Source organism: Staurois parvus, unplaced genomic scaffold, assembly GCF_062004578.1.
Source record: "Staurois parvus isolate SC_StPar_1 unplaced genomic scaffold, SC_StPar_1.0 ptg002675l, whole genome shotgun sequence".
Lineage (NCBI taxonomy): Eukaryota > Metazoa > Chordata > Amphibia > Anura > Ranidae > Staurois > Staurois parvus.
In genome coordinates this window covers 202466-225000 of record NW_028320471.1, presented here as the reverse complement: position 1 = coordinate 225000, position 22535 = coordinate 202466, and the positions used below count along the sequence as shown (strand labels likewise).

The 22535-nt window shown below is 46.7% G+C and overlaps 2 protein-coding genes across 2 annotated transcripts; both read left to right on the top strand.

Moving 5' to 3' along the window:
* Nucleotides 1-2292: 2292 nt before the first annotated feature.
* Nucleotides 2293-3705, top strand: LOC149429974 (E3 ubiquitin-protein ligase TRIM39-like). The gene has a single exon (XM_089666302.1). The coding sequence runs from the start codon at nucleotides 2293-2295 to the stop codon at nucleotides 3703-3705; it is 1413 nt and encodes a 470-aa protein (XP_089522428.1).
* Nucleotides 3706-16448: 12743 nt separating this feature from the next.
* On the top strand, nucleotides 16449-22066 carry LOC149429973 (chymotrypsin inhibitor-like). Its single transcript, XM_089666291.1, has 4 exons — nucleotides 16449-16562; nucleotides 17921-17981; nucleotides 19642-19674; nucleotides 21621-22066. The coding sequence occupies exons 2-4, from the start codon at nucleotides 17945-17947 to the stop codon at nucleotides 21863-21865; spliced, it is 315 nt and encodes a 104-aa protein (XP_089522417.1). The 5' UTR covers nucleotides 16449-16562; nucleotides 17921-17944; the 3' UTR covers nucleotides 21866-22066.
* Nucleotides 22067-22535: the final 469 nt, after the last annotated feature.

The window sequence follows — 22535 nt, the reverse complement described above, 5'->3', positions numbered from 1 at the left end:
GTGTTTTGTAGGTTTAGTTCCACTCCATTCCTTTTATTGGTCGTCTTTATGTACATTGGAGGCCGCTCACTTATTTGTTTAGTGTTCTCGTAGCTTAGCTGGATGACTGAAAGGGATAAAAAGTATCGAATATACAATTGTGTGCTAAGATTCGGAGAAAGTTTCATTCCGACTAATTACTTCCATTAGTTATTTCAATATGAATGCAGGAATGTGTCAACATCCAAGACAAACGTAACCGATATATTACATTCGCACCGCAGATTTCTCATGGCCATCACCTCAAATGACACCGAGGACAGGTCATGGCATTTCCTATATATAAAGGCAACCTTAACCACAAGCCTACCGGGCACTTCTACCCCCTTCCTGCCTACCGGGCACTACTACCCCCTTCCTGCCTACAGGACACTTCTACCCCCTTTCTGCCTACCGGGCACTTCTACCCCCTTCCTGCCTACCGGGCGCTTCTACCCCCTTCCTGCCTACAGGGCACTTCTACCCCCTTCCTGCCTACCGGGCACTTCTACCCCCTTCCTGCCTACCGGGCACTTCTACCCCTTTCCTGCCTACCGGGCACTTCTACCCCCTTCCTGCCTACCGGGCACTTCTTCCCCCTTCCTGCCTACCAGGCACTTCCCCCCCTTCCTGCCTACAGGGCACTTCTTCCCCTTTCCTGCCTACAGGGCACTTCTTCCCCCTTCCTGCCCACCGGACCCTTCTACCCCCTTCCTGCCTACAGGGCACTTCTTCCCCCTTCCTGCCCACCGGACCCTTCTACCCCCTTCCTGCCTACCGGGCACTTCTTCCCCCTTCCTGCCTACCAGGCACTTCCCCCCCTTCCTGCCTACAGGGCACTTCTTCCCCTTTCCTGCCTACAGGGCACTTCTTCCCCCTTCCTGCCCACCGGACCCTTCTACCCCCTTCCTGCCTACAGGGCACTTATACCCCCTTCATGCCCAGGCCAATTTCCAGCTTTCAGCGCTGTTGCACTTTGAATGACAATTGCGCGGTCATGCAACACTGTACCCATATTAAATTTTTATAATTTTTTGTGACAGAGCTTTATTTTGGTGGTATTTAATCACCTTTGGGGTTTTTTATTTTTTCTTAAACAAACCAAAAACCACTGAAAATTTTGAAAAAAAAAATTTTTTTCTTAGTTTTTGTTATAAAATTTTGTAAATACTGTATTTTATAAATCATAGTCTATCATTTTCATGTATTTCTTCCATTTGGTATAGCTAGTTGATCCTGCCAGTCACCTCTCTTCTTTGTTCTAAACTGACCACACACAGTACAGAAACTGATCTTTGTTAGCTGTGGTCAGTTTTCCTCCTTTGTCTAGCCATTCAGAGGTACAAGACAATGCAGACACAGCATGCCAGCCCCAAGTGCAATAGACTGTTTTTTCTTTGTTCTAAACTGACCACACACAGTACAGAAACTGATCTTTGTTAGCTGTGGTCAGTTTTCATCCTTTGTCTGGCCATTCAAAGGTACAAGACACTGCAGACACAACATGCCAGCCCCAAGTGCAATAGACTGTTTTTTCTTTGTTCTAAACTGACCACACACAGTACAGAAACTGATCTTTGTTAGCTGTGGTCAGTTTTCATCCTTTGTCTGGCCATTCAAAGGTACAAGACACTGCAGACACAACATGCCAGCCCCAAGTGCAATAGACTGTTTTTTCTTTGTTCTAAACTGACCACACACAGTACAGAAACTGATCTTTGTTAGCTGTGGTCAGTTTTCATCCTTTGTCTGGCCATTCGGAGGTACAAGACACTGCAGACACAGCATGCCAGCCCCAAGTGCAATAGACTGTTTTTTCTTTGTTCTAAACTGACCACACACAGTACAGAAACTGATCTTTGTTAGCTGTGGTCAGTTTTCATCCTTTGTCTGGCCATTCAGAGGTACAAGACAATGCAGACACAGCATGCCAGCCCCAAGTGCAATAGACTGTTTTTTCTTTGTTCTAAACTGACCACACACAGTACAGAAACTGATCTTTGTTAGCTGTGGTCAGTTTTCATCCTTTGTCTGGCCATTCAGAGGTACAAGACACTGTGCAGACACAGCATGCCAGCCCCCAGCGCAATAGACTGTTTTGGGTGAAAGGTGACAACAATAACCCGTGGCAATAATATTTGGTTAGTGATTAACCTCAGCTCCTTTTTAATAGTCATGTACAGCATCCAAAGTCCACTGACTATGTCGGCACACCCTGAGTTATAAAATGTATTCAGCTAAATTTCTAAATTTTTTTTTTTTTTTTTTCAAATCATGGCAGCTGCAGGAGTGAGAGGTGAGCTGGACTGCGCCATTTGTCTAAGCATCTACAACAATCCAGTCACCCTATCATGCGGACATAGCTTTTGCCACGACTGTATCGACAAGATCTGGCAGTGCAAGCACAATGGTGACTACGAATGTCCCGAGTGTCGAAAGAAATTTGACGGAAGACCTGAACTCAACAAGAACATTGCTCTATCTAACATGGTGGCCAGCAACTGCTCCTCTTCTTCCAACCAAGAAAAGCCTTTGACCCTGAAGTGTCCCATTCACAACAAAACCTTGAAGTATTACTGCTTCCAAGACTCGGCCTGTGTTTGTGCCTCGTGCTACTTCATAGGAGAACACAAGGGTCATCAAGTGGAGCCTTTGGCTGAAGCTTCTGAGAAGATGAAAAAGGAAATAAGGGATGCCCTTGAAAAACTAACCTTAAAGGACCAACAGGTTGAGAAAAGAGTTATAAATCTGGAGGCCTACAAGACAAAAGTGGAAAAACAGGCCAGCAATGTCAAGGAACGTATTGATTCTATGTTTTACAAAATCAAGCAACAGCTGGATCTTCTACAGAAGCAATTTGAGAATGAGGTGACCCAACAGGGAGGACAACGGACACAGCCAGTGCTGGAACAAATACAGAAGCTGGCAAGTTTGAGGGATGACATGTCGAAGAAGATCAAAAGAATTCAGGGGCTTGAAAATGTGACAGAACCTTTACAGTTCCTCTTGGAATGTTCTACTTGCAAACAGGACATACGCGATGTCCAAGATCCACCTTTATTGGGTGACCTGGATGAAGTGCAGATCATCTTGATGCTACAGAGTAGGATGCCGGTTTTCATGGCTGGGATGAAAGCCCATAAATTGTTTTATCTCCAGCAAATCACAGACATATCATTGGATACAAACACGTCTGGTACTTATGTCTATGTCTCACCGGACTTGAAAACCGCAACTGCTCTGGGCCATATTCGTCAACCGGATTCCCCACACCGTTTTCAGTACAGTCAAGTTTTAAGCACCGCCAGGTTTTCTTCAGGGCGGCATTACTGGGAAGTGGCCACTGGCCAAATTGGAAGGTGGAGAGTCGGCATTGCTTACAACAGCATAGACCGGAGAGGCGATGGCCATTTGCTTGGCAACAACAATAAATCGTGGTGTATGGACATGTGCCAAAACGTTCATGTCATGATTCATAATCATCAGGCTACCAATGTTGGACTGTCCACTCCCAACCCAAAATTAGGGATATACTTGGATTACGAGGCCGGGCGGCTGTCCTTCTATGACCTGGACAAGCAGGCCAAGCATGTGCACACATTCACCACGACATTCACTGAACCTGTTTATGCTGCTTTTGGTGTTTATGATGCTCAGGCCTCAGTGACTATTTTAAATGGATATTAATTTTGGAAATAATATCTTTTTCATTATTTTACACTTGATAAATTTTAAAGAGATACTGTGAATCTCTTTATTTTGTTTTTGCACGGATTAAAGTACATACTTATTTATTTTGAAGGTATATACCGTATTTTTCGCTCCATAAGACGCACCTAGGTTTTAGAGGCAGAAAACGGGAAAAAAAATATTCTGAACTAATGGACTGCAGACATTATACAGGAGAAGACCAGAGACTGCGGACATAGTACAGGAGATGACCAGAGACTGCGGACAGTACAGGAGATGACCAGAGACTGCGGACAGTACAGGAGATGACCAGAGACTGCGGACACAGTACAGGAGATGACCAGAGACTGCGGACAGTACAGGAGATGACCAGAGACTGCAGACAGTACAGGAGATGACCAGAGACTGCAGACACAGTACAGGAGATGACCAGAGACTGCGGACACAGTACAGGAGATGACCAGAGACTGCGGACACAGTACAGGAGATGACCAGAGACTGCGGACACAGTACAGGAGATGACCAGAGACTGCGGACACAGTACAGGAGATGACCAGAGACTGCGGACAGTACAGGAGATGACCAGAGACTGCAGACAGTACAGGGGATGACCAGAGACTGCGGACATAGTACAGGGGATGACCAGAGACTGCGGACATAGTACAGGAGATGACCAGAGACTGCGGACACAGTACAGGGGATGACCAGAGACTGCGGACACAGTACAGGAGATGACCAGAGACTGCAGACAGTACAGGAGATGACCAGAGACTGCAGACACAGTACAGGAGATGACCAGAGACTGCGGACACAGTACAGGAGATGACCAGAGACTGCGGACACAGTACAGGAGATGACCAGAGACTGCGGACACAGTACAGGAGATGACCAGAGACTGCGGACAGTACAGGAGATGACCAGAGACTGCAGACAGTACAGGGGATGACCAGAGACTGCGGACATAGTACAGGGGATGACCAGAGACTGCGGACATAGTACAGGAGATGACCAGAGACTGCGGACACAGTACAGGGGATGACCAGAGACTGCGGACACAGTACAGGAGATGACCAGAGACTGTAGACATAGTACAGGGGATGACCGGAGACTGCGGACACAGTACAGGGGATGACCGGAGACTGCGGACATAGTACAGGGGATGACCGGAGACTGCGGACATAGTACAGGGGATGACCGGAGACTGCGGACATAGTACAGGGGATGACCAGAGACTGCGGACACAGTACAGGGGATGACCAGAGACTGCGGACACAGTACAGGAGATGACCAGAGACTGCGGACACAGTACAGGAGATGACCAGAGACTGCGGACATAGTACAGGAGATGAGCAGAGACTGCGGACATAGTACAGGAGATGAGCAGAGACTGCGGACATAGTACAGGAGATGAGCAGAGACTGCGGACATAGTACAGGAGATGAGCAGAGACTGTGGACACAGTACAGGAGATGACTGCTGACCTTTGAGGAGGGGGGGGGGCGGGTACCTGAATCTGACAGGTACCCGCTCTTACTTCCACGGAGTTGTTCTTTGGTTAGTGTCAGCTCTGCAGCGGGACCTCACCTGTTCCTCTATCCAGCGGCGCGCTGTCTTCCCGGCTTCTGTAGTATGGGTGCTCGGCTTGACAGCCGGGTGCCAAGTGCGCATGAACGAGAAGCGCTGCGCTTTGTGATTGGTCCGGCGGCTTCTGGGATCTGTCATGTGTCCCAGGTGCCACCTTACCATTCACAAACAGCACCGCTTCTTGCGCATGCGCACTTGGCACCCGGCTGTCAAGCCGAGCACCCATACTACAGAAGCCGGGAAGACAGCGCGCCGCTGGATAGAGGAACAGGTGAGGTCCCGCTGCAGAGCTGAGCGGCCGGCCCGGTATTCTGACACGGCGGCGGTGGAAATACCGCTTTTTCCCCTTTTTTGGGGGAAAAAAGTGCGTCTTATGGAGCGAAAAATACAGTACCTATTATTTGAAGGTAATACACTATTTTAGTTTTATTTTTTTGAGGTATTCACTAGGTCAGGAGTGATGGAAATATTGAAGTGGGATACACAGGATTGAGAGATTTTGTTGGACTTGGAAATTTATTTTTGGGACTTTATTTATATTTAGTTTTATGGTTTGATTTAATAATTTGAGTTAAAGATAAGAAAAAGGTTGTGAATATTAATACTGTGAATCCACCCATTTAGACCCCTGATAGCCACTTAACCACTTGAGCACCAGAGGATTTACCCCCCTTAATGACCACGCCTCTTTTTGCTACTCGGCGCTGCACTAATTCAACTGATAATTGCGCGATCATGCAATGCTGCACCCAAACGAAATTTATGTCCTTTTTTTCACACAAATAGAGCTTTCTTTCGGTGGTATTTGATCACCTGTGCGCTTTTTATTTTTCACGCTATAAACAAAAAAAGGACAAAAATTTTGAAGAAAAACAATATTTTTTACTTTCAGCTATAAAAAATATATAGTAAACTCAAAGTTGGTTCTAAATTTAGGCCAAAATGTATTCTGCTCCATGTTTTTGGTAAAAAAAATCCCAATAAGTGTATATTGATTGCTTTGTGTGGAAGTTATAGCATCTACAAAATATGGTATAGATACTGCAATTTACGCCATTTTTCTGCTATACAGCGCTGGGCTAGTTTAACGGACAATTGCGCGGTCATGCAATACGGTACATAAATGAAATTTACATCCTTTTTTTCCCACAAATTGAGCTTTCTTTCAGTGGTATTTGATTGCCTGTGCGGTTTTTATTTTTTGCGCTATAAAAAAAAGGCTGACAATTTTGAGGAAAAAAAAACAATATTTTGGACTTTTTGCTATAAAACATGTCCAGTAAAAAAAAATGCAAAAATCAAATTTAGTCATAAATTTCTGCCAAAATGCATTCTGCGACATGTCTTTGCTGAAAAAAACCCAATACGTGTAAATTAATTGGTTTACGTGAAAGTTATAGTGTTTACAAATGGCGGGAAAGATACTGGGATTTTTAATTTTTATTTATACTAATATTGGCGCCGATCAGCGACATATGACGGCGACCAGCGACTTATGGCGGCGGGACTGCGGCGGACATTTTGACACTGGGGGGAAGCTGACTTGGGGTCACGGACATCCCCAGTGACACCAATACAGTGATCAGTGCAAAAAAAAACACTGAAACTGTACTAATGTCATTGGGGAGGAAGGGGTTAACATTTTTAGTGTTCACTGTATGAGGGGAGTGTTTTACTAGGGGGTGGGGGTGTATACTGGACGGGGGGAGGGAGGGGGGAGCTGATCGAGGGAGAGAAACTGTTCTCTCCCTCTGCAGCTTGGCAGCGAACTGTCACAGAGCAGGGCTGTGTGTAAACAATGCAGCCCTGCTCTGTGTCAGTGTTCACCGCTCATCACGGGAAAACGGCCGGTAAAAACCGGCTGTGACCCGGCGGCGGAGACCCGCTGCTGACACCCGCGGGACAGGTAGGGCGGGCGCGCGCCTCGCGCGCGCCCCCTACCTGTTTTGTAGGCACACGTTTTAAAACGTACTTTTGCCTACGAGCGCCGCCCTGCCACCGTTTATATGCGGTGGCTGGGCGGCAAGTGGTTAACCAGTGCTCCCCTGCTCTTTCCTATTTTGATGGTGGCACGGTGAATATCATGGGATCCGGGAGCAGGGGGACCTTTGCAAAGACATGGTCACCTTGTCCTGAATAGGCAAGGTGGCCATGTCTCTTTAAGGTCCAGCAGATCTTAACCCGATTAATAAAATTTAATATAAGCTTTAATGTGTTAATATATTTAAAAAGTTGTATTTAATATTAGAAAATCTTCAGCGTTTATTAAAATAATCAGTAATGATCCTGTCATGGGGGTCTTTGTTCAGGCACTTTCTGTTGTAGGGTGACAATATTTTGTTCTGGCCTCCCAATTATGCTCCTTGGTTGTCACCCTCTCACATGCTTCCCTGGTGGAGACTGTAACGGAACCGGACCCCGACTGCACTAGGGTATTTCCATTAGACTCCCGTTTCCCTGTCCGAACACAAATCCACGGACCCCACCGCTGATCATGCAGGAAATAGACAGCACCAGACTCTCTTAAGACAGGAGGTCAACTGCTTTATTTTTACACAAACACAAGATATATACACAGGGCGGGGAAATACAACCAGGAACAGGAAGCACATCAGCAGGCCATCCCATCAGGAGGGAAGGGCTGCTGGAAACACTCCCCACCAAACCAAGACACACAATAGAACAATGGGATACACCACATGGCAGTAGACAATAGGGGAACACATGCATCCCATAATAGTTTGCTGGCAAGCAAGACACAATAGAACAATGGGGCAACCACATGGCAGTGAACAATGGACAACCCCCATACCCAACCTATTCGTGTCTACACAATATCTGGACAGAACACCCTGCGCCCCTTACAGGCACAGGGTGCCTTTACACATAAGAGGGATTTGTAGAGATGATACAGGGGTCCCCCCACCCCCAAAAGTCACTCCGTCACAGAGACTACAAGTGGTCATGGAGATGCACATTGCACAGGCATGGTCCATCATTTTCACTAGCAGGAAGTGGGTCCAGAGCAATGATGTGCAACCAAAGCTTGGGCAAGAGCATGCAGACTGGAAGTGAATGAAAGAGGCTAGGGCAGATCAGCAGCACTAAGATTATAAAATGTGAAATTGTTTATTATAGTAATTTCTTAAGCAACTTAAATGTCATTTGGGTAGGGTTTATATATACCTCTGTAAACAGCATTCAGTGGAATTAATTGCATGCTAGAGCTAAAGCACCTCCCTTGTGCCTCACGTGCAATACTGTTGGTTAGAAGATCTGTTTAATATAGGGAATATTTAATATGACAAGGAACTGCCCTGATTTTCAAGTCTCAGGATTTCTGCTAAATATATATTAAATGGGATGGGGGGGGGGGGGGGGTGTTGTGAAAATACTCTTTACATTGGTGATCAGTGGGAAGGATGTGCCTTACATTGGGGGTCAGTGGGAAGAATGCTCCTTACATTGGGGGTTGGTGGGAAGGATGTTCCTTACATTTTTGTTCAGTGGGAAGAATGTCCCTTACATTGGTGATCAGTGGGAAGAATGTTCCTTACATTGGTGGTCAGTGGGAAGAATGTTCCTTACATTGGTGGTCAGTGGGAAGAATGTCCCTTACATTGGGGGTCAGTGGGAAGAATGTCCCTTACATTGGTGGTCAGTGGGAAGAATGTTCCTTACATTGGTGATCAGTGGGAAGAATGCCCCTTACATTGGGGGTCCGTGGGAAGAATGTTCCTTACATTGGTGGTTAGTGGGAAGAATGTCCCTTACATTGGGGGTCAGTGGGAAGAATGTCCCTTACATTGGGGGTCAGTGGGAAGAATGCCCCTTACATTGGGGGTCAGTGGGAAGAATGTCCCTTACATTGGTGATCAGTGGGAAGAATGTTCCTTACATTGGTGATCAGTGGGAAGAATGTTCCTTACATTGGTGATCAGTGGGAAGAATGTCCCTTACATTGGGGATCAGTGGGAAGAATGTCCCTTACATTGGTGATCAGTGGGAAGAATGCCCCTTACATTGGGGGTCAGTGGGAAGAATGTCCCTTACATTGGTGGTCAGTGGGAAGAATGTCCCTTACATTGGTGGTCAGTGGGAAGAATGTCCCTTACATTGGTGGTCAGTGGGAAGAATGTCCCTTACATTGGGGGTCAGTGGGAAGAATGTCCCTTACATTGGTGGTCAGTGGGAAGGAAGTTCCTTACATTGGTGGTCAGTGGGAAGAATGTCCCTTACATTGGTGGTCAGTGGGAAGAATGTCCCTTACATTGGTGGTCAGTGGGAAGAATGTCCCTTACATTGGTGGTCAGTGAGAAGAATGTCCCTTACATTGGTGGTCAGTGGGAAGAATGTCCCTTACATTGGTGATCAGTGAGAAGAATGATCCTTACATTGGTGGTCAGTGGGAAGAATGATCCTTACATTGGTGGTCAGTGGGAAGAGTGTCCCTTACATTGGTGATCAGTGAGAAGAATGATCCTTACATTGGTGATCAGTGGGAAGAATGATCCTTACATTGGTGATCAGTGGGAAGAATGATCCTTACATTGGTGATCAGTGGGAAGAATGATCCTTACATTGGTGGTCAGTGGGAAGAATGTCCCTTACATTGGTGATCAGTGGGAAGAATGTCCCTTACATTGGTGGTCAGTGGGAAGAATGTCCCTTACATTGGTGGTCAGTGGGAAGAATGTCCCTTACATTGGGGGTCAGAGGGAAGAATGTCCCTTACATTGGGGGTCAGAGGGAAGAATGTCCCTTACATTGGTGGTCAGTGGGAAGAATGTCCCTTACATTGGGGGTCAGAGGGAAGAATGTCCCTTACATTGGGGGTCAGAGGGAAGAATGTCCCTTACATTGGGGGTCAGTGGGAAGAATGTCCCTTACATTGGGGGTCAGAGGGAAGAATGTCCCTTACATTGGGGGTCAGAGGGAAGAATGTCCCTTACATTGGGGGTCAGTGGGAAGAATGTCCCTTACATTGGTGATCAGTGGGAAGAATGTCCCTTACATTGGTGGTCAGTGGGAAGAATGTCCCTTACATTGGGGGTCAGTGGGAAGAATGTCCCTTACATTAGTGGTCAGTGGGAAGAATCCCGTTATGTTGGTGTTCTGTGGGTAGAATGCTCCTCACATTGATGGTCAGTGGGAAGAATGTCCCTTACATTAGTGGTCAGTGGGAAGAATCCCGTTATGTTGGTGTTCTGTGGGTAGAATGATCCTTACATTGGTGGTCAGTGGGAAGAATGTCCCTTACATTGGTGGTCAGTGGGAAGAATGTCCCTTACATTGGTGGTCAGTGGGAAGAATGTCCCTTACATTGGTGGTCAGTGGGAAGAATGTCCCTTACATTGGGGGTCAGTGGGAAGAATGTCCCTTACATTGGTGGTCAGTGGGAAGGAAGTTCCTTACATTGGTGGTCAGTGGGAAGAATGTCCCTTACATTGGTGGTCAGTGGGAAGAATGTCCCTTACATTGGTGGTCAGTGGGAAGAATGTCCCTTACATTGGTGGTCAGTGAGAAGAATATCCCTTACATTGGGGGTCAGTGGGAAGAATGTCCCTTACATTGGTGATCAGTGAGAAGAATATCCCTTACATTGGGGGTCAGTGGGAAGAATGCTCCTTACATTGGGGGTCAGTGGGAAGAATGATCCTTACATTGGTGATCAGTGGGAAGAATGATCCTTACATTGGTGATCAGTGGGAAGAATGCTCCTTACATTGGTGATCAGTAGGAAGAATGATCCTTACATTGGTGATCAGTGGGAAGAATGATCCTTACATTGGTGATCAGTGGGAAGAATGATCCTTACATTGGTGGTCAGTGGGAAGAATGATCCTTACATTGGTGGTCAGTGGGAAGAGTGTCCCTTACATTGGTGATCAGTGAGAAGAATGATCCTTACATTGGTGATCAGTGGGAAGAATGATCCTTACATTGGTGATCAGTGGGAAAATTGATCCTTACATTGGTGATCAGTGGGAAGAATGATCCTTACATTGGTGATCAGTGGGAAGAATGTCCGTTACATTGGTGATCAGTGGGAAGAATGTCCCTTACATTGGTGGTCAGTGGGAAGAATGTCCCTTACATTGGTGGTCAGTGGGAAGAATGTCCCTTACATTGGGGGTCAGTGGGAAGAATGTCCCTTACATTGGTGATCAGTGGGAAGAATGTCCGTTACATTGGTGATCAGTGGGAAGAATGTCCCTTACATTGGTGGTCAGTGGGAAGAATGTCCCTTACATTGGTGGTCAGTGGGAAGAATGTCCCTTACATTGGGGGTCAGAGGGAAGAATGTCCCTTACATTGGGGGTCAGTGGGAAGAATGTCCCTTACATTGGGGGTCAGTGGGTAGAATGTTCCTTACATTAGTGGTCAGTGGGAAGAATCCCGTTATGTTGGTGTTCTGTGGGTAGAATGCTCCTCACATTGATGGTCAGTGGGAAGAATGCTCCGTAGAGTGGTGATCAGAAAACCATCCTTTGCAAAGTGGCGTTAGACCCAAAAGTATGCAGGAACCATCAAATGGGAGCTGAATCAACTTGGAACTATGAGGGCACCATCAAATTTGTAGTCAATCAGCCGCAGTTTGAGGAACCCCTAGCAATATTGTATTGAAATATATTTTGAAATATCTTGAATACGGCCAAAATTGTAGTATTTTATATATATGTCAATATATTTGGGAAGAATATTTTTAAAATATATTTCAAATATACTTTTCTTGCAAGTTGGAAATCCATCCACTTTATTATGAGCCCGGCCTTTAAACTACTGTACATTGTTATTGAGAAATCTAAAGGATATTGCACAATTGTGTCCCAATGTTTGAAAAAAAAAAGACAGATCATAAGACCCAAGTTTTAAAGATCTTTATTGCAGATAAATAGTTTCTTATTTTTGTACCTTTCTTAACCACCTCCCGTCCGGCCGTTGCATATAAACGGCCGGACGGTGGCAGTGCAGGGTCGGGTGGCCGTCTATAAACGGCCTCCCAACACCCTGCTTGTGCGCGCTCCCTGGGAGCGCGCAGCACCGCAATCTGGTGCCCGCTGTGTCCTCCGGACACAGTGAAACACCGATCATCGGACGGGACCTCTGTACGAGGTCCCGATCATGTGATCACTGATTGGCCAATCAGTGATCACATGCAAAGTAGTAAGCAAGATGTCACTTGTGACATCATTGCTTACTACGTGTGAAATCTGTGAATGATCACAGAGGTCACATGGTACAAGGCTATGCACAACAGCCTTGTACCATGTGACAAGCTGTGACCAATCACAGCTCACTCAGTACTTCTCAATGAGTGCAGGAATGCAGCCAGAGAGAAGGAGAAATGATTGCTTTTACATCCTATATGGGTGTAAAAGCAATCAGTGTAAAAAAAACAAAAACAAATCATCACCCCCTACAAGTAGTACAGTGTCACCATGGTGACACTGTACTGCTAGGGTGACAGTATGTAAAAAAAATAAATAAATAAAAAATAATAATATAAAAAAATAAAAAAAAAATGTTTAAAAATTATAATTTTTGGTTATAAACTAATTTGGATTTTTTTTTTTTACTAAAAAGATAACGGAATAAATTTTGGCAATGATTTATGATGAAATATTATTTATTTGCAAAATTTAAAAAAAAAACTTTTTTTCAAAATTTTTGGACATTTTCATTTACATAGCAAAAAAAATAAAAATCCCAGCGGTGAACAAATACCACCAAAATAAAGCTTTATCTGTGTCAAAAAAATGGTAAAAAATTCATTTGGGTACAGTGTTGCATGACCGCGCAATTGTCATTCAAAGTGTGATAGCGCTGAAAGCTGAAAATTGCCCTGGACAGGAAGGGGGTAAAAGTGTCCGGACTGGAAGGGGGTGAAAGTGTCCGGACTGGAAGGGGGTGAAAGTGTCCGGACTGGAAGGGGGTGAAAGTGTCCGGACTGGAAGGGGGTGAAAGTGTCCGGACTGGAAGGGGGTGAAAGTGTCCGGACTGGAAGGGGGGGAAAGTGTCCGGACTGGAAGGGGGGGAAAGTGTCCGGACTGGAAGAGGGTGAAAGTGTCCGGACTGGAAGGGGGTGAAAGTGTCCGGACTGGAAGGGGGTGAAAGTGTCCGGACTGGAAGGGGGTGAAAGTGTCCGGACTGGAAGGGGGTGAAAGTGTCCGGACTGAAAGGGGGTGAAAGTGTCCGGACTGGAAGGGGGGGAAAGTGTCCGGACTGGAAGGGGGGGAAAGTGTCCGGACTGGAAGGGGGGGAAAGTGTCCGGACTGGAAGGGGGGGAAAGTGTCCGGACTGGAAGGGGGGGAAAGTGTCCGGACTGGAAGGGGGGGAAAGTGTCCGGACTGGAAGGGGGGAAAGTGTCCGGACTGGAAGGGGGTGAAAGTGTCCGGACTGGAAGGGGGTGAAAGTGTCCGGACTGGAAGGGGGGGAAAGTGTCCGGACTGGAAGGGGGGAAAGTGTCCGGACTGGAAGGGGGTGAAAGTGTCCGGACTGGAAGGGGGGAAAGTGTCCGGACTGGAAGGGGGGAAAGTGTCCGGTCTGGAAGTGGTTAAGGACTCTTTGGGGTTTGTATGCAGGAGGTAGAAAGTCACCTTCAGAATTTGATGTGTAACTCTCCTTGAAATGTTAGAGCTTTACTAACAAAAGATGATAATAATGTAAAGTAATATTTGTAGACATGGAGGGTACGAAGGGTGAGAAGTCCTGGGTCACTTAGATCCACAATAAACCATAGGGAGAAATCACAAGACCTGAAGTACGGTATATTAAAATACTGCTTACAACCTCTGGAGACGAATCAGCTCTTTGGTAGAAATATAAATATAACTTTAACCAAGAATACTCAAATCCTTTCATAAACTCCTTGAATGGGGTAATAGGTGAAAGTAGGACACAGTGAGGGAATGACTGAACACACCTTTATCTGTATGTTATCTATGTATACCAGTAGTGTTCAGCAAAGGAGTATTGATAATGAAAAAGTGAAAAACACTGTCCCCCAGATGCCCCGAGTGTCCTTTAACCATAATTTCATTCTTAGATGACCCTAAAATCTTACATTTGTCCCAAAGGTTTCCTTAGAATTGTCTGGGGAGAGCGGATATAGTGAATGCGGGGTCCGGGGAGAGCGGATATAGTGAATGCGGGGTCCGGGAGAGCGGATATAGTGAATGCAGGGTCCGGGGAGAGCGGATATAGTGAATGAGGGGTCCGGGGAGAGCGGATATAGTGAATGCGGGGTCCGGGGAGAGCGGATATAGTGAATGCAGGGTCCGGGGAGAGTGGATATAGTGAATGCGGGGTCCGGGGAGAGCGGATATAGTGAATGCGGGGTCTGGGGAGAGTGGATATAGTGAATGTGGGGTCCGGGGAGAGCGGATATAGTGAATGCGGGGTCCGGGGAGAGCGGATATAGTGAATGCGGGGTCCGGGGAGAGCGGATATAGTGAATGCGGGGTCCGGGGAGAGCGGATATAGTGAATGAGGGGTCCGGGGAGAGCGGATATAGTGAATGCGGGGTCCGGGGAGAGCGGATATAGGGAATGCGGGGTCCAGGGAGACCGGATATAGTGAATGCGGGGTCCGGGGAGAGCGGATATAGTGAATGAGGGGTCCGGGGAGAGCGGATATAGTGAATGCGGGGTCCGGGGAGAGCGGATATAGTGAATGAGGGGTCCGGGGAGAGTGGATATAGTGAATGCGGGGTCCGGGGAGAGCGGATATAGTGAATGAGGGGTCCGGGGAGAGTGGATATAGTGAATGCGGGGTCCGGGGTTTAGTAACACTTTAATGACTTATTTAAAGATAACAAAGAGATTAAAACATGTATGGATCCTAAAATACCACACAATTCTTTATTTTTGGATACAGTGCGTGTGTAAATGCCAGAAATAAGACCGGTTACACCTGTGGATTTTCCTGCATGGCCCAAACCGGAAAGATCACTTTGTTCAGTTCACACCTTGCTGTGTCTTCAATGGTTGATTTCCTTTTACTGCACTCATGGACTATATGTTCTCACTTGAGGGTCGGAAGGACTGATATAAAAATGTACATGAAAATTAAATACAAATAAAATAAAAACAACGTAAAATAAAAATGACAACATCTCTAAAACAAACATGCCCAGTGCAGGATTCTATTTTGTACATAGCTTGACGCATGCACAAAAAATTATCCTGCTAGGTGGAGCAACGGCTTCATTATGGGGGTCACTATGGGGGTCTATGTATAGAAACTTTGCTGTACGAATGTGGCAAACATTTGCACAGCCCCAACGAACCTTGCTGTATTTTGTGAAATAAAATGATCTCCTATGGCTGTGAGCGACATACACAGACGCACACACACACAGACACACACAGACGCACACAGACGCACACAGACGCACACAGACGCACACAGACACGCACAGACACGCACAGACACGCACACAGACGCACACAGACGCACACAGACGCGCACAGACACGCACACAGACGCACACAGACGCACACAGACGCGCACAGACACGCACAGACACGCACAGACACACACAGACACACAGACACACACACACAGACGCACACAGATGCACAGAGACACACGGACGCACACACACAGACGCACATAGACGCACAGACGCACAGACACACACAGAAGCATACAGACGCACACAGACACACACAGACGCACAGACAGACAGACTCGCACAGACACAAACAGACGCACAGACGCACACAGACGCACAGACACAGAGATGCACAGACACACACAGACTCACACAGACGCACAGACACAAACAGACGCACAGACACACATAGACGCACACAGGCGCACAGACACACATAGACGCGCACAGACACAAACAGACGCACAGACACACATAGACGCACACAGGCGCACAGACACACACAGACTCACACAGACGCACAGACACACACAGGCACACAGACGCACACAGACGCACAGACACACACAGACGCACAGACACACACAGATTCACACAGACGCACAGACACACACAGGCACACAGACGCACACAGACGCACACACACACAGACACACAGACACAGGCTCAGACTGAACTGGATAGACGGCTGTTTCAATTCAACCATATCAACTATGTAGTTGTGCAACAACATTCTATACCAACCTCCATCCTATCTGCCCCCCCCCCCCCCCTCCAGTCTATATAAAGCAGGCAGTGTGTCCTTCCAGTGTGATCACCAAAAAGGAGCTACGTGTGTGAACCCCGAGACTGAGCTGCCCTACCTCTCGACGTGAGTACTTACTGGAAGCTACACTTCTTTTACTGTTGGGTTGTGTGCCATTAAGGACTGCTGGGACATGTAGTTCTGCCCACATGGAAGAAAAATATACATTAAATATATTTTAAAAATATTCTTCCCAAATATATTGACATATATTTGAAATACTACCATTTTGACCATATTCAATATTTTTCAAAATATATTTCAATACATATATATATATATATACTGCATTTTGAAATGCGTTTTTTATATATTACAAAATATATAGAAAATATTTGTAAAAATTTATATTTTTCAACATATAAAATTAAATTTTGACATAGATTTTGACATATATTTGTAAATGCATTCCAAAAATGTAGATTAAATGTATTTTTAAAGACATACGGTATATTTGAAAATTTATTTTTTTAAATATTTTGTCATATATCTTGTAATAAATATGCATTTCAACATACAGTATACTGTATGTGTATATATATTTATTTATTTATTGAAATATCTTATGAAATATATTGAATAAGGTCAAAAATGTTAGTATTTCAAATATATGTCAATATATTTGGGAAGAATATTTTTAAAATATATCTAAAATATATTTTTCCTCCATGTGGGTGTGTTGGCTGTGTGCTGCTTTAGGAGCACTGGGACTGCTGGGACTTATAGTTCTGTGTTGGCTGTGTGCTGCTTTAGGAGCACTGAGACTGCTGGGACTTGTAGTTCTGTACTGATTCTTGGTTGATATGTGGACACTGGGACTGGTATTGCTCCAGACATCGTGTCAATATTAGAATTATCTACTAAGCACAAACATGAAAAAAAAAGAAAAAAGGCGCTATTTGGCCATTGTGAACTTGGCAAAAAAGAATGTTCCGTAAGCTATTTTCTCTTCTGAAATTACAAATGTGCTTTTTATTGTGGGCTGTGATAAAAATACCACATTATGGCCACTAGATGGAGCTGAGGAGCATAGGAAATACATAAGTCTTTGTAAGAAGAGATACAATGTAACAATTCTCGAGAACACTAGAGGGAATTAGCAGATAAATGTAACCATTGGACGCATGGATAGGCAAATTGTTTACAATTAGTGAAATTGTCGTGGGTGAAAGATTTCTGGGCGGATCCCCAAGACTTCTATTGTTTGGACTTCGACCTCCACTTGTTATTCCCACCATCATCATCCCAGTCCCTCCTATTGTGTGCCGAAACCCCTCAATAAACCTCCCGCAACTGGGGTCCTGGGTGCCCAGCCTCCCCGCTCTCTCTCTTCATTCCAAGCTCATCACATGAGTATTATGGAAATAGAATTGTATATCTTCCTGTGTCTCATCTGTACGGCTCGCCCTTCCTCTTTGTTTCAGGAAACTGAGAAAGTCTCGTTAATCATGGGGCCGTCCTCTGGATTCCTGCTGGTACTGATTGGTGAGTAGAAATCATTTCTAATGTGTCAGTGGGTAGAATAGAGCCCCCCTCCCCCGCCATTGGAGTCAGTGGGTGAAATTAAAAGCCCCCCACAAGAACTGGTGTCAATGGGAGTAGTAAAAGATCACCCTCCACCTGGGGGTCATTGGGAATAATAACTGACCCCCTCCTCCTCTGGATTTGGGGTTGATGAGAGTAATAAAATACCCCCTTCTGCCCTCCCCAGCATTGCAGTCATAGGATGTAATAAAAGCCCTCCCAGCATTGCAGTCATTGGATGTAATAAAAGCCCTCCCAGCATTGGTGTCATGGGATGTAATAAAAGCCCTCCCAGCATTGGAGTCATTGGATGTAATAAAAGCCCCCCAGCATTGGAGTCATTGGATGTAATAAAAGCCCCCCCCCAGCATTGGGGTCATGGGATGTAATAAAAGCCCTCCAGCATTGGAGTCATTAGATGTAATAAAAGCCCTCCCAGCATTGGAGTCATTAGATGTAATAAAAGCCCCCCCCAGCATTGGGGTCATGAGATATAATAAAAGCCCCCCCAGCATTGGGGTCATGGGATGAAATAAAAGCCCTCCCAGCATTGGGGTCATGGGATGTAATAAAAGCCCCCCCAGCATTGGAGTCATTGGATGTAATAAAAGCCCTCCCAGCATTGGGGTCATGGGATGAAATAAAAGCCCTGCCTGCATTGGAGTCATTGGATGTAATAAAAGCCCCCCCAGCACTGGGGTCATGGGATGTAATAAAAGCCCCCCCAGCATTGGAGTCATTGGATGTAATAAAAGCCCCCCCAGCATTGGAGTCATTGGATGTAATAAAAGCCCTCCAGCATTGGGGTCATGGGATGTAATAAAAGCCCCCCCAGCATTGGAGTCATTGGATGTAATAAAAGCCCTCCCAGCATTGGGGTCATGGGATGTAATAAAAGCCCCCCCAGCATTGGAGTCATTGGATGTAATAAAAGCCCTAAAGCATTGGAGTCATTGGATGTAATAAAAGCCCCCCAGCATTGGAGTCATTGGATGTAATAAAAGCCCTAAAGCATTGGAGTCATTGGATGTAATAAAAGCCCCCCCAGCATTGGAGTCTTTGGATGTAATAAAAGCCCTCCCAGCATTGGAGTCATTGGATGTAAAAAAAGCCCTCCCAGCATTGGAGTCATTAGATGTAATAAAAGCCCTCCCAGCATTGGAGTCACTGGACGTAATAAAAGCCCCCCCCAGCATTGGAGTCATTGGATGTAATAAAAGCCCCCCCCCAGCATTGGGCTCATTGGATGTAATAAAAGCCCCCCCCAGCATTGGAGTCATTGGATGTAATAAAAGCCCCCCCCAGCATTGGAGTCATTGGATGTAATAAAAGCCCTCCAGCATTGGGGTCATGGGATGTAAAAAAAAGCCGCCCCATACTTACTATGGGGGCCGCATACAGCCCGTAGGATGAAGTCTAGGGCCCCCTCTTTTATACTGTTTTTGTTTTTTTTCCTAGATTTCAAAAGGTTTCATTGAAACAAACAAAAAAGGGGTTTCAATTTTAAATATACTTCAAATGTTCCAAAAAAATGTTTTAGACTTTTTTTCTTGTAATATTTTTAGGTAAAAAGAATGAATTAAAATAATGATTTATTTAATTGATAATTTTTGTTTTCCAGGCATCTCCTTCATACTAACACATGCTGGACCAGGTAGGTAGAAACATGGAATTTCACTATAGAAGGGGAATATGGTGTAACCCAGGGCGGGCATACCATGGGGCAGACAGTGCAGCTGTACCAGGGCCCTCTGTGACTTGGGGGCCCATTTATACTAGATTAGGGTCAGGTGGCGGTAGCTCATTTCTGTCTACAGTAGATGTCAATTAATACACTGGAAATCAGGGCCGGATCTAGCCTGTCCGATGTGGGGGTACAGCAAAAAATGTTGGGGGCAGAGGACAGGGCTTACTGCTGGCAGGGCGGAGGATGGGAGTCACTGCTGGCAGGGCGGAGGTCGGGGGTCACTGCTGGCAGGGCGGAGGACAGGGGTTACTGCTGGCAGGGCTGAGGATGGGAGTCACTGCTGGCAGGGCGGAGGTTGGGGGTCACTGCTGGCAGGGTAGAGGACGGGGGTCACTGCTGGCAGGGCAGAGGACAGGGGCACAGCCAGGGGCAGACTGACAACTCATGGGGCCCCCGGGCAATAGGGGATCATGGGGCCCCTGTGTCCTTGCCCAAACTCAAAAAAGCCTATGAAAAAGGTACCAGGGGCATCTCATGGGGCCCATTTATACTAGATTAGGGTCAGGTGGTGGCAGCTCACTTCTGTCTATAGTAGATGTCAATTTATACACTGGAATTCAGGGCCGGATCTAGCCTGTCTGATGTGGGGGTACAGCAAAAAATGTTGGGGGCGGAGGACAGGGGTCACTGCTGGCAGGGCGGAGGACAGGGGTCATTGCTGGCAGGGCAGAGAACATGGGTCACTGCTGGCAGGGCGGAGGACAGGGGTCACTGCTGGCGGGGCAGAAGACAGGGGTCACTGCTGGCAGGGCGGAGGACAGGGGTCACTGCTGGCAGGGCGGAGGACAGGGGTCATTGCTGGCAGGGCAGAGAACATGGGTCATTGCTGGCAGGGCGGAGGACAGGGGTCACTGCTGGCAGGGCAGAAGACAGGGGTCACTGCTGGCAGGGCGGAGGACAGGGGTCACTGCTGGCAGGGCAGAGGACGGGTGTCACTGCTGGCAGGGCGGAGGACAGGGGTCACTGCTGGCAGGGCGGAGGACAGGGGTCACTGCTGGCAGGGCAGAGGACAGGGGTCACTGCTGGCAGGGCAGAGGACAGGGGACACTGCTGGCAGGGCAGAGGACAGGGATCACTGCTGGCAGGGCAGAGGACAGGGATCACTGCTGGCAGGGCAGAGGACAGGGGTCACTGCTGGCAGGGCAGAGGACAGGGATCACTGCTGGCAGGGCAGAGGACAGGGATCACTGCTGGCAGGGCATTCCTGCACTGCACATAGCCTGGGCACAGACAGCAGAGCTCTTCTTCCCTACACAACGCATAACTGAGATCAGTATAGTGTCAGATTAGGGCGGTAAAGTATGAGATTAGGGTGGTATTGTGTCAATTTAGGGCAGCATAGGGTAGTATTTGTGGGTCACAACTAAAATAGCACCCCCCGAGATCCAGCCATGCTGTACATAAGTTTTACTACTTGCCCATTAGTTGAATGGGGGGCCCCAAGTAATTGGTTATGTGCAGGGGCCCCCCTTGGCGATAGTGTCTGTACAAGGGCCCTCTGTGACTTTGGGGGCCCATTTATACTAGATGTGGGTCAGGTGCGTGGGAGCTCACTTCGGTCCACACGTTGGAGATGTCAATGGATACACAGGGGATGGGAGTTCCTACAGTAGTTGAATAGGGGGGAAGAATGAGTCTTGTACAGGGGCCCCTTGATGTCTGCTGTTGGGTGTAAGACCCACCAGGGCCACAAAAGCTCGCGCAGCAGATAGGCCAACCTGTGAATGTGGAGGTCGAGGTTCATTCACCCAAAACTCACCCCGGGGACAGGAAGGCTCTCCTATAGAAGTGTATTTCAAAGCAAAGATTTAATAATTAATAAGATCCATTATTTTTTTGTTTGCCCGTTTCAGTCGCTGACACCGACACCGAGTGCCCACCAAATCAAGAGTACCAAACGTGCGGGAGCGCCTGTCCTGACGCGTGCGACAAAGCGAACAAACCCCAGGCGTGCACCCTGCAATGTGTCCGCGGATGTTTCTGTAAGAGCGGATTTATACGTCTGAATGGTGGAGATTCCACCTGTGTCCCTCCCCAGGATTGCCCCCCTCCAAATAAACATCCAACTCGGGCTGGGTGGGTGAAAGGCTTCCTGTGAATGACTTCTGTCCCGCCCAGAATGCAGAAGATTACAGGGAGCTAAAATAAAGACGGCTCTGGTACTCATACTAGTTACATATATATATATACAGGATATGTTGTATTGTTGATGGTTGTTGTAAGGACTCTGTGTTCCAAATTGGTTTACTGTCTGCGTGTCAAAGTCATCGCTGAATAAATGTGATCATATTCTGTATCATTCTGTATCAAAATAGATTGTGTGTGTTTTAAAGGACAAATGGTTCTGTACTGTCCAAAACCAATCAAGTTCTTGGGTACTATTCCTCCCACTGACACCAATGATGGGGCACTATTCCTCCCACTGATATAAACCATTAGGTACTATTCCTCCAACTGACACCAATGATGGGGCAATATTCCTCCCATTGACACCAATGATGGGGCACTATTCCTCCCACTGACACCAATGATGGGGCACTATTCCTCCCACTGACACCAATGATGGGGCACTATTCCTCCAACTGACACCAATGATGGGGCACTATTCCTCCCACTGACACCAATGATGGGGCAATATTCCTCCCATTGACACCAATGATGGGGCACTATTCCTCCCACTGATACCAATGATGAGGCACTATTCCTCCCACTGACACCAATGATGGGGTACTATTCCTCCCACTGACACCAATGATGGGGCACTATTC

Bases quoted from the DNA above. Each gene is read 5' to 3' on its own strand.
- LOC149429973 (XM_089666291.1), top strand. From the start codon at position 17,945: ATGGGGCCGTCCTCTGGATTCCTGCTGGTACTGATTG. The intron at 17,982-19,641 runs GTGAGTAGAAAT...TTTGTTTTCCAG, and splicing joins ATTCCTGCTGGTACTGATTG to GCATCTCCTTCATACTAACA. The intron at 19,675-21,620 runs GTAGGTAGAAAC...TGCCCGTTTCAG, and splicing joins ACTAACACATGCTGGACCAG to TCGCTGACACCGACACCGAG.
- LOC149429974 (XM_089666302.1), top strand. From the start codon at position 2,293: ATGGCAGCTGCAGGAGTGAGAGGTGAGCTGGACTGCGCCATTTGTCTA.